This window comes from Oryza brachyantha, chromosome 2, assembly GCF_000231095.2.
Source record: "Oryza brachyantha chromosome 2, ObraRS2, whole genome shotgun sequence".
Classification (NCBI taxonomy): Eukaryota; Viridiplantae; Streptophyta; class Magnoliopsida; order Poales; family Poaceae; genus Oryza; species Oryza brachyantha.
The window spans coordinates 18,681,982-18,700,585 of NC_023164.2; the positions used below are offsets into that span (position 1 = coordinate 18,681,982).

Genomic DNA, 18,604 nt, shown 5'->3' on the forward strand with positions numbered 1-18,604 from the left:
TCTGTGCGCTTGGGGTTGCTTAGTGTTAAAATGTTGATCTGAATTCTGAAACGAGTTTACCAGACATCAGTTGAAGAGTAGTATAGCCACTGTCAGCGGAGACGTCCCCGACAACACGGGGATCTTCACCATTTTCTAACAGCTTTTTCATACTCGAGGTAACGTATTTTCAGGGCCGTAAAGTTTAATACCTTACCTTAGATATTAAAATTTTACACTAATTTTTTTTATCTTAAGGTACTTCTTAATATTGGTAAAAAATAGCATTTTTGAAGGATTTAGCGTTATTCACGTCTTTTCGCTTATGTTTAAACTTATAAGCCATTTTTTTAATTTTTAATTTTAATTTTAAAGTTAATTTTGGAGTTTTTTTATCAAATTTTATTTTTTATCCTTGGCTTTAAGATCGCTAAAGATACGTATATAGATTTTTATTTATAAATTATTTTTTTTATAAATATACTACTTTTCCTACCAAACAACTGTACAAGCACCCTAAAATATTGATCTGAATTATGAAATGAGTTACCAAACATCAGTTGAATAGTAGTATATCCACTGTCAGCGGAGACGTCTCCGACAACACCGAGATCTTCACCATTTTTTAAGGATTTAGCGTTATTCACATAAGTTCGATACTTTGTGTCTTGGATTCGCCACAAATAAAACAAAGACGTTGTCAGGTTATTCCACGTGCGAGCGAGCTCTGATCTGTTACCGATATCAACAAGGAATTCTGCAAGCCGGTCGGCCGGATGAGAACATCCTCTAATAAAAATGTTCTGTACTTGCCTTTGCATTGCCGTCCTCAGTGTTAACTTAATCATATATACAAACTGCTTCCAATAAAACAGCCGCAGGAACTTTTTAATCACTCGACCGAATATTCACTTGTCTATTAAATATCATTTAAATAAATCATGTTTTCTTTAAAACATATCTTAATATGTGATCAGGGGCCGGAGCTAAAAAAATTAATTTATCGGGTCAAAATAGACTAATCTTACTTAATTTTTACTATCATCTTATCATCTTAGCTATAACAATAGATTTCATCAAAAGTCGTCGGTATCGGCTGACCCTAATGGATGTAAGCTCTGCCCCTGTATGTGATATAAGTACGTAAGTTTCTTATTTTTTAATAAATTATACTCCTCCACTATAAAACATAAGTATCTCTAAAGTATTTTATAAATATTGAGATTGAGTAGAGAAGACGTTACCACCTCCAATAAATAAGTAATGGATAAGCGTGAGAAAATAAGTATAGACAATGAAAATAAATTTGAACGATCATTGATGGGAGAGCAATAGTGTGAATAACACTAGAAAAGTTTATATTGTGATCCTACAACTAATATTAGAATAATATAAGTTCTTATATCTGGTAACAGATAGAGTAAAAAAGTGACAATATGACTGAATATACATTAATACATATACTAGTTTTAGTGGAGATGGATTTACAGATTGGTTGGATATCCGCCCCTTTTTTATCAAAATAGTTGTAATTTTTTTAAAAAAAAAAACTAATAAGATGAATTGACATGAGATATATCACTTGATAAATATGTAAATTTAAATGTGACTTCTATAAGCTCTAACAAAAATAACAAATTGACCTACAACTAGTATACACAGTTAAATTTGTTATTTTTGTTATAATCTAATGGAGTCAAATTTGGACTTGTATATTTGTGAAAAGATATATCTCATATAAATTTATCTTCTCAATTTTTTTTAATTTTTAATAACTATTTAGGGGAAGGGAAATGCAAGACACAAGTGAGTATCCAACCGATTAATAAAAATACTTTTCCAGTATTGCTTTAATTCATCTTGTTTGCTACAACATGTAGGGGTTCAATTTAAATCTCATATGTTTATATAGTGATCTTATTTTTTAACTATTTAGGTGGTAGTAATAAAAGAGTGAGCATCTCACTCGAATTATTAGAATGCATTTCCAACGGCTGCACCATTCATCTTTTCCTGTCACTTGTGTTCTTGCAGCTCCGTCTCAAATGGCAGGGGGTGCGATACTATTCTCCGATGATATCGTGGCCAACATCCTCGCCTGGCTTCCTCCAAAGCAAGCCGCTCGTATGAGGCTCGTGTGCAAGCAATGGTTTGCTGTGACATCGGAGCACCACTTCATGCACACGAACTACACCAAAAACAGAGCAGGCCACTCCATTGCCGGCTTCTTCCTCAGCAACGAGCTCCACAAGAAGCTCAGCTACAGTCCTCTACGTGACAGCACCACGCACCCCACTGCTCCTGACCTCTCGTTCATCCCGGCGAGAGGCGACACCTTCGACCCGGGCAACATCTACGTCACCAGCTCCTGCAACGGGCCACTCCTCTGCCGCGCCGGCCGACCGAGAGCAGCGTTGCCTAGAAGGCGCGCTGCTACGTACGTCTGCAACCCGGCCACCAAGAGGTTCGTCGAGATACCCACTCCGCCGGACGGCCGCAGGTACTACCTGAACCTCGCGTACGACCCGTCCAAGTCGCCGGTGTACAAGATCGTCGCGCTGGGGCAGGCGGCGTCCACGTGTACTCCTCCCAAACACGGTCATGGCGCGCGGCGCTCCGTTACGTGCGCCGCAGCAGCCCGTTCGCGGGGCTCCTCCACTCCCGGTGCGTCCTCTGGAACGGCTCGCTAGCCGGTGTGGGTGCTGTCGCGGTCGCGCTCCCTACTCCGCTTCGCCATCGACGACGGAGAAGAAGAGCTGAGCAGCCTGCCGATGCCGCTGCCGAGGGAACCGGAGAAGCGCTGGATCTGCGGTTACCTCGGGGTGTCCGATTCCGGCCATCACCTCCGGATGATCGGCCACACGGAGGAGGAGAAGCTCGCCGCCTGCTTCGACGTGCTGCAGATGGCGGGAGACTGCCGCGAGTGGCGCGTGCTGTACCGCGTCGACCTCAAGCGGGTGAAGGAGCTGTACCCGGGCATCCAACAGAAAACGCGGAGGCACCTGATCTGGCCGCGCCGGGCTAGGCTTGTTGACTGGCTGGCTCTCTGGCCGCTGCACCTGCACTTCACCGGAGGGACGACGACGTCGGAGAGCGGGCAGCGCGGCTTGCTGCTATTCGGAATTCCGGGCAAGATCTTGTCGTACGGCTTGGAGGACCAGGAGATTTCGGTGGTCTGGGAAGCGCCACCACCACCGCCTCGGTTCTTCCATTACGCTTGGTTCAATTTTTATCCGTACAGCGCAGGCTTGTTTGACGTGTAACAAGTTCCACTGATTTGACAAGACGACGGGAAATGTGTTACTAAACGTTGTTGGACATAGTTTGATGGATATATTGCAGATACTTACTGGTGCTAAACTGCTAATCATGTATTAGTGTCAAGAACTCTTGCGTACATTCTGTTGTATAGATCTTAGCCGGAGGTGGTGGAAGGAGGGTCACCGGAGGTCCGGAGCTCCGCTGGCATCGACACAGCCAGGAGCGGATTTACTACCGGTGTTAAGGGAGCTTCAGTCTCTCCTACGGTCTTACCTGATCGGCGCCATTAAAGCCCTCTAGTCATTCTAACATAATTTTAGGTATTACTACGTAGAATAAGGGCTGAAAGTATATATCAACGTTCATGGATCTTTACTCTCTTTTATCTAATCCCTCATAATATTTTTTCTGGATCCACCACTGGACACGGCGCAACTTGAACTTCTCCATTGTACAGTATGGGCCCCTCCATTGCCATTGATGTAGTGACAAAGTTGAAAACATTATCGAGCATGGACGACTAATAGTGTTTTTCAGTGATCTACTAGTATTATAGGATGTCGGCGGCGGTTTATAGTGAAGGCAGAAGGGGTGGACCCTGGACGGCTACCAGACATGCCCACAAGCTAGATCTGCCACTGTATTGATGGGCTCTAGTGCAACAAGCTCGGTGTGGTTGAGCTCAATTAAAAAGCACAAGGATCTCATATTGGTCTTTTCGTGTTGTAAGCGGCAAGTCTACTGGTGGCCTCACGAATTGACTAGTTTAGAACTAAAAACCATCTGGTCGTCAATAGCCAACTCGCGAGCGACCATTACAATAAACGGCTATCTTGCCGCGTTGATCATTAGTATATAAGCTTCATTTCCCTATCTAACCAAACATAGGGTAAAATTTTCCTTCATATAACTCACATCATGATACTTATTTTATTATTTGTAAGGCCAAACAAGTCCACAAGACTAACCTGATACGTGAGTAGGAAAGTATTCTAAACTCTCGAGAGAATATTCTCTCGTCTATTGCATATGCTATCCAAATAATCATAAAAAAATTAAAAAAAAATGTAAAGATAGATTAATATAAGATAACCACTGCACAAACATGCAAGTTCAAATATGACTTCTACGATCCATAACAAAAATAATAAATATGATTGTGAGTATACGTATACTATTCAGAGTTCAATTTGTTATGTTTGTTGTGGATTGTAGAAGTCATATTTGAACTTGCATGTTTACGTAGTGATATATATTAATCTATCTTCATAATTTTTTTCCAATTTTTTGATGGCTATTTGGATAATATCCAATAAACGAGGGTATATCCCCTCGAGGGTTTAAAATCCACTCCCGTAGGTTAGTTTAGTCGCCACACAACAAAAATAATATAACATATATGGTTTCACCAAAATTAGCACATACCGGCAAAATTTAGCATCGGTCAGTAAAACTTGTCCACCAATCGCAGTATAGGCCAACATGGCTCAACCTGTTTGCCGTACTTAACTCTATCCGACGGCGTGACCGCCAAGAATTCACATAGTAACGGTGAAAACTTCAAACACACGTTGTGATCGTTAGGTACGGACGAACGCACGTACGTCGCCAATGACAGCCCCGATCGACCATCTCAATTTATTCTAGTCCGCAGCTCCTTCAGATGCGCACTTGTTTAAACTTTTTTTTGGATTGACACGTTGACAGTACCTCGGGCACATACGGATTATATGCATGTAGCTAGCTTCAAGTGCATATCCCACTAGCTCGATCGTAGCATTCTTTGTTCGATCTCCTCCCGTTTTCACCGATACGATGACAATATTCCCCGATGAGATCATAGCCAACATCCTGACACGGCTGCCTCCCAAGGAGCTCGTTCGCGCGCGAGTCGTGTGCAAGCAATGGCACGCCTTGACCTCGGAGAGCCTCTTGATGCGCACAAACCTCCTGCGCAACAACGCCGGCAACCCCGTCGTCGCCGGATTCTTCCTCGACGACGAGATCCACGAGAAGTTCAGCTACAACCCCATCCTCCGAGGTTGTGCCAGCCCCGACCTCTCGTTTATCCCGACCACCGCCGACACGGCCGACTCCAAGACCTACGTCACCAGCTCCTGCCACGGGCTCCTCCTCTGCCGGCGCCGGCGCCGTCGACAGATCGATGGCGAGCTGGGCGTGTACAGAGCACGTCACTACGTCTGCAACCCGGCAACCATGGACTTCGCTGAGGTCGACGTTCCGGCCGGCGACGGCGGCGACGGCCAGTACCTGAACCTCGCTACGACCCGTCGAAGTCCCGGCACCACTACAGGATCGTCGCGCGCGGGCACGACGGCATCCGCGTCTACTCCTCCCGGACACGTTCATGGCGCACGGCAGTACGGTATGACCACCGCCACAGCCCGTTCGCGGGGCTCCGTCACCCGCGGGGCGTCTTCTGGAACGGCTCGCTGGTGTGGGCGATGCTGTCGCCTCGCCTCCTCCGCTTCGACATTCACAGCGGGGAGCGGTGCCAGATGCCTCTGCCGCCGAGGCTGCGGTCGGAGGGCTGGTTCCACGCTGGCTGGGTGTACGGCTACCTCGGCGAGTCCGGTGGCCGGCTACAGGTGATCGGGTACACCGACGAGGAGAGGCGGGCCGCCTGCTTCGACGTGCTGGAGATGCGAGACGACGACGAGGAGTGGACGGTGCTGTACCGCGTCGACCTGACGCGGGTGAAGGAGCTCCACCCCGACGACGTGCGCGTGCCGAGGGTGACGCTGGAGCACTTCTCGTGGGGAGGCGCGCCGCTGCACGTCGTGAGGGGGCCCGGGGAGACGGGACGGTACGGCGTGCTGTACTTCAGCGTGCCAGGGAAGATCGTGTGCTACGACGCCGAGAGCCGGGCGGTCTCGGTGGTCTGGGAGGACACGCCGGCGACATCGACGAGTCGCTTCCTGTCTTGCACGTGGTTCAACTTTTATACCTACGCCCCAAACTTGCTTCGGCTGTAGGGGTCGCGTGGTGACGAATTGAGGCAGCAATGAAAAATCTTATATCGTAAATTATATCGTAAAACGGGGGAAGTACATATATTTTTATATGATATCAAGATATGTTTTTTAACCGTCCATAATCCATGTGAGTTGATTTAAAATACTTTCACCCGTTATTATATATACATATACAAATCATGTACAAATCAATGACGAGTTACACGTGGTTAGTCTCTACACGATTGATCTCACAAATCAAAACGAACCATTATCAACAACTCGCGGGGCGGAATTTGGTCAGTGTATTAAAATTTCTACCATTGTTGATCGGCGTCTTGTCGCAGGAACCGGAGTACCTCCTCGGGCGGCGTGGCGTGCCACACCCGCGGGCGCGCCGCCTTGTGGCCGAGCTTGGCAAAGCCGTGCGCCACCTTGTTCCCGCCGCGGAACACGTGCGACGCAGCCACGCCATCGAACAGCGGGAGCAGCGCGGCGATCTCCCTGTACTGCCTCAGGTCCTCGCTCGGCCGCACCTTGGCGCGGTTGCACACCGCGTCGATCACCGCCTTGGAGTCGCCTTCCACCCAGACGCGCCACCACCCGTTCCTCGCCGCCAGCTCCAGCCCGCGCCTGAGGGCGGCGAGCTCCGCGGCGGAGCTCGTCGCCGTGCCGATCCGCTCGGCGTAGCCCAGCACGAACGCGCCCTCGTGGTCGCGGTACACGCCGCCAATGCTCGCGGCCCTGGCCAGGTGCTTGCACGACCCGTCGAAGTTGAGCTTCATCCACCCTGTCTCCGGCTTCCTCCATGTCCTCGCCGACAGTGATGAGTTGACCCGGTGGTTCTGCCTTGCGCCACCGTCGCCGCCGAGGCAACAGGCCAATGCAGAGCTGCGCAGCCGTAGCAAGCCCAGATCAGGGCGTTGCACACGCAACATCTCCCCTTACTAGACTCTCTTACGTTAATCTAGCGTCGCATGGCATATGTATGAACCAAATCACTACTAAAGCTGAGAATTCGAGGTGATGGGAAATGGACAATCTAAGCCTGTCTATTTGAAATGGTTTTAAAGAGCGAGATGGAGCCAAGCGATCGAATGCTGGAATCAATCTTCTAAGAAAGGGTAGGTATCGGTGCTTGCCTTCTTCCCATGAGTTGTCCAAGAGGGAAGCGACCATTCGTTGCTTGTTGCATCAAAATTAGTGAATGCTTCTGCCTTCAGGCTCCTAAAACTGACTAATCCATCCATGATCTCCATGCTTGTGGCGTGGTTTAGTTAGGTTGCCTCGTGTTGACTGTTTGAGAATATTCTGCAGCAAAACTAAGGATAACTGCCACGTGAAATTTTCATTGCTATTTTTTTTAGAGAATTCCTTATAAGAGAACTTTTTTTTTTCTATTTCTATCTTTAGTATGTTGGGCTGTTTGAGACGGCCTGCTGAATTTATTGGTGCCTACTGCAAAATTCACCATGGGCCTTATTCAAGGTGTGTTTGAAATCCGTAGGTACAAAATCAAGTCGACGCTATTCGTTGGCAAATACTTTGTTCTGATTACAAAACATCATCATTTTTTTTATGAAACACACATCAATCACCGGTGTTGGTATAGGCAGCAAAACATTTCACGATTGGAGTCATACTGAAACAAACTTGGCAAAACAACATAGCCAAAGTATTATTTCGTGAGCATTCTTCGTCGACCAAAATTTTTTTCTGGCCAAAGGTTAAAATATTAGAAGAGACAATTTTATACTTCTTAGGAAGGTACCTCTCGAGGTACTAGTAAAATTTTCCTTAGAAGATAGGAGAGATAAGAGCATACCTATAAGAAAAAAATGTAACAATCATCATATAGGAAAAATGGACTCAAATCAAGTTCAATGCATAGCACGATAGCATTAGCAAAAAAAAAGTACGGTGGGTGATGACACACAAAGGAAAAAGTCAAATATGCCTCCCTCTACTCCGATTCACATTCCGAACCGGAAAAACCAGATTATGAAAACTGACTCATTTTGCCTCCTTAAACGGTTTGAACATAGTTTGATCCCACATGACGCCTACATAGCTCATTAATTATGTGACATATATTTTATGCTTAAGAGATTTTGTGAAACCCACATATAGTGACATCACTCCTTTCTCCTCCTCTACTCCTCTCTCCCCAAGGCACAGGGCATGCCGAGCTTGGGTGCCACGTCAAATCGACCACCTTAATTCTAGGCGCTAGCTTCATTTGTGACCACAGTTATAGTAGGCACATAAGCCGTCGAGTCGTGTCAAGAGTAAGGAGGAGAAGCCACGGAATGAGGAGTACCAGTGCCACGGTGTAACTCGAGATCGGGGCTCTGTCCATTTGGAGGCCGCCACTAACAATAGAAGGATGGGAGAGAGCAAGTAGGTATCACTGTAGTTTTTTTAGGTGACAGCTTACGTGGCCCCACACTTTTTAAATTACAACGGTTTTGGACATATAGGCCCGTTGAGAGTTTTATGTTTATTTTACTGATTATAATTACACACAAGCGTCACGTATCCCTATCACGTCGCATGAAGACTAGTTTAATGTCCCATGTGGGATGAAAGTGCTTTCCAAACTAATTAAGGAAACAAAATAAGTTGGTTTTCATAGTAGAGAAAAACTCTGTATCTAGTTTCAAGGAGGGTTGTGAATCAAACGAGGCAACTAGTGAGGGAGGCAAAATATATGTTATCTCACGGAGAAAAGCTTTAGCTGGGCCCACTGCCACATTTGCTGAAAAACGTTAAGGCCAATAAAAATCCATACTCACCTGGTGTCCTACGTGAATTCAGTATTTCAAGCAAGCATTAGTCTTGGGCCCATGTTGTGATTGAACGCAGCCGGGCTGAGCCAGCGCGATGAGCTCCGTAGCAAACTGGGCCGCAAGCCCGCAAACTTGAGATTTACACTTGGAACGCTTTCTCTAGTGCCTGTGGCCGCCTGACGGCATCGAAATTTCAGCAAGTCTCCATGCACAAAATGCAAGATATATAAAACTTCTCATACATCCAGGAAATACAGGTTATTCATCAACATACATACAACACGTTTAAAAACGTCAAAAATAAATAAACAACCAAAGGACACGGGATCAAACGTACACAAACTGTACATTTGATCCCCTATCCTATTCCTACGTACTAGTACACTGTCAAACTAAGCTAAAATAAACTAATAATTAACTAATTTACTACACCCCTTAATAATCATTAACGATCGTACATTTGCTGATGTACACAGAGCACAGAACGAACATGAACCGGCCAGAAGCACAAGTAATCTATCAAACGAGGAAATTGCGGAGGCCGGTCTTCTTCCCCGTCTTCTTGACGTCCTCCTGCACCCTTCTCCTGTACTCCCCGAAGGTGAAGGCCCTGTACGGGGAAGGGTCGCTGCACGTGCCGATGGGCGAGTCGTACGACGGGCAGAGGAAGTAGGCGACGGAGTACCTCTCCGTCGTCGCGTTCGTCATCACCCTGTGCTCCACGCTCCTGTATCTGTTGTTGCTCCACGCCTTCAGAAACGGTAGGATTTGTGGGGGGGTGGGCAAAAGGAAAACGGAAGTTAACATGTGAATCAGCTTTTCTAAAGAATGTGTTTATAGAGTCTAGTTATAGCACTGCATAGTAGTACAATAGTAGTAGTACTATGTAATCGTGACCGATCAGTTCCCTAGCAAAAGTCGCAACGTACCATGTGAGTATAAGCCTGACAGGTCAATCCTAGCATTCTATACCAGCCTTTTGCTCGGCGTCTTTCTGTCCCTTGAACAATAGAGGAATCCTTAAGGCTTTTTTTTTTCTTTTACGCCCTGTTTAGTTATCAAAAATTTCCCCTTAAAAAATCACATCAAATCTTTGGACACCTAAATAAAGCATTAAATATAGATAAAGCGAAAAACTAATTACACAGTTATATGAGAAATAGTGAGACGAATCTTTAAGTATAATTAGTCTAGGATTAGACATAAATGCTACAGTAACCTACATGTGCTACTGATGGATTAATTAGGCTCAAAAATTCGTCTTGCGGTTTTTAGGCGAGCTATGAAATTCGGTTTTTCATTCATGTCCAAAAATCCCTTCCGACATCCAACCGAACGTATAGTATGACATCGAAAAAATTTTATTTCCCTCGACTAAACCCCTTTTCTCGCTAGCGAGGCAGTACAGCGGTACACGCAAGGCTGATAGATAGCTAGGCACAACGTGCGCGCAGGTTAACGTACGCGGGTGTGACGCTGCAACCCCCGCCTTTTGGAGAGCTGGAGGCTGGAGCCCGGACCCCGGAATATGTTCACGGAATCTGTACTTTTCACGCAGGCAGACAAACCACCTACCATAGGGCCGAGTACACACGCAGATGCAGGCTTTGACTCTACAGGTTGGAAAGCATTCTATGCCGGCCTCAGCAGGCCACGAGCCTGTAGTGTACTACTGTACTACTGGACTCGCCCAAAAAATTGATGGATAGATAACTTCTTTTCCCCTCCTCTCCCGTGCAAAGGCTTAGGTAGAGTATGGAGTAGAATATACAGTAGCATTATAGCACGTCTCGTATGCATGAGAAGGCATAACAACGTTGGGGATTAATCATAATGGGGGTGTAACGTAACGTGCGGCACGTGATAAAAAAGTACCTGGAAGAGGTCGCCGATGTTGACGATGAGGGCGCCGGGGATGGGCTTGACGGCGACCCAGCAAGAGCCCTTCATGAGCTGCAGGCCGCCGACGTGGTCCTGGCAGAGCACGGTGAGGAAGTCGCTGTCGGTGTGCGGGACCAGGCCGAAGGCGTCGTCGGGGAAGAAGGGGCACGGCGGGTAGCGGTTCAGCCGGAGGAAGCACGTCGCGTCGTCGCACCCCTCCGGGAAGCGCTCGCCGGCGGGGTGGCCTAGAAGGCTCTCGGCCAGCACGCGCGCCAGCGTCCCGGCCAGCGTCGACATCGCGTCCGCCACCTCCCGCGTCACGTCCCTGCGGCGCCCCCACACGGCAACAAATGTTGCAAAATCAGTGTACTGTTTGTTTTTGCCGACCTGAGCACCTATTTTCTATCCATTCTAATGTTAGGTCCTCGATATTATTTTTTCTGGACCAAGGTAAGATAAAAGTTAGACTATACAAATGATTTTATTTTGTAAGGGGTTGAATATATGTATATATGTCCTCCACGATCACATACAGTCGAAATAGTTTATCTATATTTGAGGTGAACTTTTAGCTCCTGAAAAAGGTCCTGTTTAGATGGCAAAATTTTTTGATAGAAATGTCACATCGAATGTTTGACCGGATGTCAAAAGGGGTTTTCAGTACGAATGAAAAAACGAATTTCACAGCTCACCTGGAAACCGCGAGATAAATCTTTTGAGCCTAATTAAGCCATCATTAGCATATATTGGTTATTGTAACACTTATACCTAATTATGGACTAATTAGTCTCAAAAATTTGTCTCACAATTTCTCCTATAATTGTGTAATTAGTTTTTTGGTTCACATATATTTAATGCCTCATTTAGATGTCTAAAGGTTCGATGTGATGTTTTTAGGCTAACTTTTTGGAAACTATACATGGCCTAAGGTACCAGTGTAACCAGGGCAGAACTAGAAAACACTTAAGCGTAAGGCTGAGCTAACGTTGTCTTAATTATTCCTAAAATATATGATAATTTCAAATAATTCAGTGAGATTTTAAACCTAGACCTAAACCTCAGGCCCTAACTGCCCTAACTGGTTCAGGCCTAGTTCCACCGCCGAGGGTAACATGATTTAAAAAAAAATCAACAATAGCTTTCTACCATCGAGATAGTGTGAGTTTAATTTACAAATCATTGGTGTAAAATAAGTTTAAATTCAAAGGAAATATGACTGGTGTGGTGGCAAAATCGTGGATGTATGATTCTATCTATCAAATATTAAGTCATAATGTCAAACAATATTACATATAAGCGAGTTTTTTTCATCATTTATTTAGTGCCTTTGTCTATTTAGGCATGTCATAAATAGATGGCCTAAATAGATACAGTCACCTCATAGATGTGCAAGTGTGACATGCGTCCGGTGTTACGTGTGTGTTTGTGCATCTTTTTATAATCGAAAACAAATAAGTGTAACTTATAGTACCTCTCAAAAGGTATAAAAGGTTAAGTATTATATTCAACACCAAAGTCATCGTTTTCATTCTCGACACCGAATTCTTCCTCAATTGTCCATCGCTTTTTTTTTAAAAAAAAAAAGATTCATGGTACTTGGATGACTATTTTGCATTCCCCACTTTTTACCCCCAAATTAACTAAGCAGAAGTACACCCTTTTCTTTTTTGGATTTGCTATCTACTATATATATCATTTTTTTTTCACATCAGATGCGAATTTGAGAGTCCAGCAGCTTTGGAACTACTTCTTGATCAAGATGCATTATTATTCCAAAGATTATTTTGCTAGGCAAGCTAATTAACACACCGTAATTAAGCCATTTTTCCTTTTCGACCGGTTCTTATTGATCGGCCGCACTAATCCACCATGTCGCAATCGTATAACCCGATGTCCCGATCGATCGAATAAATTCATTTAGTTATTACTAGTCCATTTGAGACCGGAAACACTTTTCATTATTATTCTTTGTACTTTGCAAATACCAGTCAGCTCCCTGTACAGAAGAATCTGAATCGTGGGCGAACAAGTCCAAGTGTCGAGCACCCTATAGCTAAACTCTACCTCATAAGGTTGAAGTGACTGTGAGAGCACGTAGATGTACTTACGTACGTACGTACCTGAGGGTGGTGAGCTCGCCGTAGTTGCAGCCTTTGCCGGAGATGCCGGCGAGCGGGACGTGGAAGGCCTCCGACCAGGAGAGCTGGCGGAGCGACGTGGCGGTGGGGGTGCCCCAGCGGTAGGAGTCGTTGAGCAGGCCGGCCTTGGCCTTGGCCTCGAACGGGAGGCGGAACAGCCGCGCCTGCTCCCGGCGCATCGCCTCCAGGAGCTCCTGCCCGACGCCGTGGTTGACCACCTGGAAGAACCCCCACTCCGCCGCCGCCGCCGCGATGGCCGCCGCGCAGGCCGCCCTCTCCTCCTCGGCGTTCACTTGCTTGCCCCCGGCGCCGGTCAGGCAGCCGACGTCGATCATCGGGAGCTCGCACTCCGCCACGGGCTGCGCCGTCGTTAGCCCCTCATCGCACGGCGTCGTCGTCACTTTTGCGCACGCCTCCTCGCGCTGGCCTACGACGACGTCGCCGTCCACGCCGAGGCGGAGCAGCGCGTGGTAGCTGTCTGCCAACGGCGGCTCGGCCGCGCAATCCGCCATGGCCGGCATGGCTAGCTGGCTGGGACGTTACTACCGAGCTATCTAAGCTGTGTTCAAGCTAGTACGGATAGCTAGGCCTCGGCGAGCTATAGCAACTGTGTGTTTGCTTGAGCTGGGCGCCGGAGGCTAGGCTTATATAGAACGCGCGCGGTGTTTGATGACGCGCGCGCGCTCACCCGTGCGTGTCCTGTGGCGAGCGGAGCTCGAGCTCGAGCGAGCGAGGTTACATGATGTACGTAGTACGGGCCCGGTTAGCGCGCGGTGCGGGCCGGCAAAAGGCGACACTTGGAGGCGGCCGGGGAGACCGCGTGAGCACAGTGCGGAGGTGGTCCCTGATTTTTGACCGGGGCCGGCGCGCGAGATAGCACGAGCGGCGCCATGGCGCTGTCACCACCGGCCGCGCGCGGCGATGCAGCCACTCAAATTCTCTCTTTGTTTACTGGAGTACCACGAGGACCTTATAGTTTTTTCTTTGTGCTGTGAATCTGCGATCCGTTGAGTTGAGCAGTGCGCGTACAGAGTATACAGTGCCGGGGCGCGCGAATGCAACAGTGAGGTTTCTCGAAGTGTGTATATCTATCGTTGTTTACTCGATCGCCCCCACGGGGTCAGAGCCGGCCCGGACACTCGCAGATCGTGTAGATCCATCGGGGAACCCTGGATTAGGCATTGATTAGTTGCCAAAAACTTTCCGCAAAAGGGTTACGTCGAACGTTTGACCGGACGTCAGAAGAGGTTTTTAGATTCCGACTAAAAATCGTGAGATAATCTTTTAAGTCTAATTAGTCCGTCATTAGCACATATTAGTTACTGTAGCACTTATGACTAATCATATCTTAATTAGGCTCAAAAGATTCATCTTACGATTTTTCCCATAACTATATAATTAGTTTAATATTCATATATATTTAATGTTTCATTTTGATGTCCAAAGATTCGATAGGATTTTTTGAAAAAAAAATTAAACTAACCAGGGCCTTATGCGGATCCGGATTGCCTTCGAAGAGTGTTTAGGCCTCGTTCGAAACCGACCAACGAGCGACACTTTTCTCTCTTTTTCTGTGCGCACGCTTCCCAAGTTGTTAAACGGTGTATTTTTTTAAAAAAGTTTTATATGAAAGTTGTTTAAAAATCAGATTAATCTATTTTTCAAGTTTACAAAAGCTAATACTCAATTAATCACGTGTTAATGACTTTCTTCGTTTTACGTGCGCTCATTAGCCATGGTGACATAGTCAACTTCAAACGCTGCCTTAAGCATCCCAACAACTCATCTAAATTTGGTCATCCATATCTTCATTTGGATGATTATTTAAACTAGTTTCATCATTCGTATCTCTATGTACTCCACTAGATTATCCATATATGACATCATCTATATCTCTTTGGAGGATGGAGAGATCATCCAAATATAAAAGTTCTCTTCTAATATAGATGACATCTAAAAATAGATGATAGGATAACTGTTCTGTTAAAGCTCAATTTATAGTCTTCGTCCTCTATTTTTAGGATAGAGAATAAAATAGATGTGCTGTTGGGGATGTTCATAATGCAGAGAAGTACAGTAAAATCTGTGTACAGTTACTGTGGAGAACAGTACTCGGCAGTTATTTATTTATTGTAGCAATAGTGCAAAACTTAATTTCTGTTTGCCCTTCTGTACATCTCAGATTGGACGGTTAAAAATAGCCTAAAGTCACATAGTTAGCATACGCAGATTGGACTGTGTATCTCTATCTTTGGAGGCCGAGGCATAGGATCCGGATTTAGCATACGCATGATGCTTGTCGCTGACAAATTAAGCTTATTCTCCATATAGCACATACGGAGACCAAATTCCTTACTTTTAATTTTTTGTCTTGATCTTTGAGTGTATATATTTTTACTACCGAACTATATATATATTCTAAAAAAATATATATAAATTTAGTTAATTGCATCCTTGATATCAATATGTGTACTTAGTCCTTTTTGTTTTTAAGTCTTACTTATACCTTTGTAGCTAGCTAGTAATTAAGGCCGTGTTCGGATATGCTTGTAAGTTAACTAAGTCACCCTCGTTTTCTGCGCGCACGTTTTCCGAATTACTAAACGGGGTACTTTTTGCAAAAAATTTCTATGGGAAAATTATTTTTTAAAAAAATCATATTAATATATTTTATATTTTTTTAATAATTAATAATTAATTAATCATGTACTAATCTATTACTACGTTTTCCGTGCCAGACATAAGTTAACTTATGCCACCCCATCCGAACTGGGCCTATAATATATATGTCAATCTCATGGCATACATGATGTAGTTTGTTTGATCACTAGCTCGCTGGAATTGAACTAAATTTGATCAATGTTTAGCGCAGCAAAACGGCCATATTGTTTATCATTTGAATTTTTAAACCTATTTTAATTTTAAATGGATGTTCAACAATATTAGTTTTAAAAAACATGCCAATGTCCAGGACCCTACCCCTAGCATCGAAGTTAACTGTATAGATATGAAAAAACCTAGCATTAAAACCAAGCATAGAAGAACAATCTATCTTTTTGATTCTCCTTATGTTCATATCAGTCAAAATTTAAATTTTTACCTTAAATTTAGAGTTGATTTTAGCGTTTTTCACTGAAATTTATTTTCTAACCTTGGCTTTTAAATTGCTAAGAATATGTATATCAAAGTTTTATTTATAAATTATTTTTTGTTTGCAAATATGTTGTTTGGCTTTTCATATCAAACAATCACCCCCTAACCCTAAGTCTTTCACCCATCCTTTTCTCATGCATATACTTGTAAAAGTCAAAATTTGAATTTTCAACTTTAAATTTGAAGTTGATTTTTTGGTTTTGTTCATCGAAGTATATTACCTGTGATATTTTCTCATATTTGAAAGTAAACCTAATGCATACTTCTCAATAGATTTGAAGTATCCGTCTATTAGTGCAAGATATACACCGTACTCTTAGTACAATCATGCTAACATAATATTAGTTACTACAACAAGCAAGAATCATGATATTCAAGAAAATATTCAAATATTTTTTTGTCAGTATAACTGTTGTTTTAATGTCTGAAACCATCTTAAAAAATATCAATACAGCATTTTTCCGTTTCAAAATAAATACTATAAAACATGATTTCATTAAAACACAGAATAAGTTGCGTTGATAATGTTAGCATGGTACCTAGATAACAGAAACTAATACATGTGGATACCATATCTGTTATATCTAGTATTGAGTCTAATACCTGTGGTATTATAGGTGCAAACACTCTCATCTTTTGTTTTTTTATAAGTATAAGGTAAAATTTAAATTTTTAATCTTAAATTTGAAGTTGGTTTTAGGGTTTTTTCACCGAAGTTTATTTTCTAGCCTTGACCTTTAGGTCGCTAAGAATACATATATATATTTTTTTATTTTTAATTTTTTTTATCAAATATATCGTTTAGATTTTTTTTCATAAAACATCCGATCAATCATCCCGAATCAGATATCAACACATGAAGTATCGTGTTGGTCATCGGGATACCGTTTGCAGTACTCTTTAAAGAAGTCCTAATGTTGGGAAAATCGTTTCGTTCTACATCCATGCTTTGCTGCTCCGGCGCTTCCTTTGTGGAGCCAAGGCGGTGGCCGTGACCGAGACACGGTTCGAGCTTAGCTGGCCTGGCTAGATTTTGGTATACATTTACACTATGACGTACACATCATTTCTGTACACTTCGAAGACCTAACGAGAGAGGGATAAAATTGAATTCAAATCTTAATTAATAGTATTTGTATTGATGGGTAATATAATAACAATTTCTTTATAATGTGCAGAATTTAAAGATCATTATTAGTGTATTACAACTATATTTTTCGCTTCTACTTATGTTTACATAAGCTACTACAAATGAAGTAAAATTTAAATTTTCAATCTTAAATTTGGATATGTTTTTTATTATAGTTTAGTTTTCAGTATTGTCTTTTATATCTCTAAGAACACGTATAAATTTTTTATTTATAAAATATTTCTTATTTCTAAATATATTATTTGGCTTTTTATTTAAATAAGCCACACCATCAACCCACATGGTAAATACCGTTGGCAGCCTGTAGGGCCTCCCTGGTTGGTTCTTCTTGACTTGTGATCTCCAACATGTGATAGAAAAGGCGCAGGGTGGTTAAAATTTAAAGTTTAACTAAATATGCCATAAACTTTAAACATTGATAACCGGACAATTAAATTGAGCAGGCAGTGCAATCACACAAGCCTGCCGTTGCTGGCCTAAATAAGTTTGATAATTAAGGTGCATTGTACGTAGCGGGCCTTTTCGACGCTCAAGAATAAACGAACAGGCAAGGGCGGCAGTTTGTTCCTCCTCTGCAAGACCAGACAAACTTTTAATTCTCTACTTTACGATTACTAGTAGTAGTACTAATAGGCAATGCATTTTTTATGCATGTCGAAGTACTCCAATACTAGTATTGTTTATGCAGCCGATCGACATGGATGTCAAACTAGTACAAGAATCCACCTATAATATACTGTTCTAAACAAGCCTGTTGCTTTACCTCCGTTATACACATGTAAGATTAATTGATACTGCTTAAAAAATTTATATAGATGCTAATATATATATATATATAATATACATTATAAATCTTGATATATCTAAAATACATTACATTATAAAACGGAGAAAAAGTAATTTACAAATGGACAAAAGAAATATGTTTTTCCAAAAAATACAAAGAATATTTTCTATGAAATTTGTTACACATTTCTTCTCTATGTAATATTCACCTTGATTGGATTTTATAGATAGCTATCCATTGAAATTTAATTCTTAATATTAATAGGTTCAAAGGATAATTCAAAAAGTTTATTATAGGAGTACGTGGGTGACAATGCGCTGCCACCACCGTAACCTTTTCTAAAAGGAATTGGATTGTTTCCATGTATATACTATCTTTATCCACAAATGTAAGTGGTTTTGAACTTACATTTTATCCAAAAATATATAAGATTCAAAGTACTACCCATATCACCAATTATCTTTTATTTAATTATCCCCTTACTTTGATAT

At 43.3% G+C, this 18,604-nt stretch overlaps 1 protein-coding gene and 2 pseudogenes across 1 annotated transcript; 2 read left to right on the forward strand and 1 right to left on the reverse strand.

Annotated features, from left to right (window-relative positions):
- The first annotated feature begins 2,004 nt into the window (after positions 1 to 2,004).
- LOC102716018 lies at positions 2,005 to 3,269 on the forward strand (annotated as a pseudogene).
- A 1,786-nt stretch (positions 3,270 to 5,055) lies between these two features.
- LOC121053452 lies at positions 5,056 to 6,236 on the forward strand (annotated as a pseudogene).
- Positions 6,237 to 9,366: 3,130 nt separating this feature from the next.
- On the reverse strand, positions 9,367 to 13,558 carry LOC102716851 (gibberellin 2-beta-dioxygenase 6-like). Its single transcript, XM_006648794.3, has 3 exons — positions 13,006 to 13,558; positions 10,880 to 11,210; positions 9,367 to 9,754 (listed from the first exon to the last, which is right to left on the reverse strand). The coding sequence occupies exons 1-3, from the start codon at positions 13,542 to 13,544 to the stop codon at positions 9,524 to 9,526; spliced, it is 1,101 nt and encodes a 366-aa protein (XP_006648857.2). The 5' UTR covers positions 13,545 to 13,558; the 3' UTR covers positions 9,367 to 9,523.
- Between the last annotated feature and the right edge of the window lie 5,046 nt (positions 13,559 to 18,604).

Excerpts from the sequence above, each read along its gene's own strand:
- LOC102716851 (XM_006648794.3), bottom strand. The coding sequence starts at position 13,544 with ATGCCGGCCATGGCGGATTGCGCGGCCGAGCCGCCGTTGGCAGACAGC. Across the intron at positions 11,211-13,005 it reads GGCGAGCTCACCACCCTCAG|GGACGTGACGCGGGAGGTGG; the intron begins GTACGTACGTAC and ends GGGGCGCCGCAG. Across the intron at positions 9,755-10,879 it reads ACATCGGCGACCTCTTCCAG|GCGTGGAGCAACAACAGATA; the intron begins GTACTTTTTTAT and ends CCGTTTCTGAAG.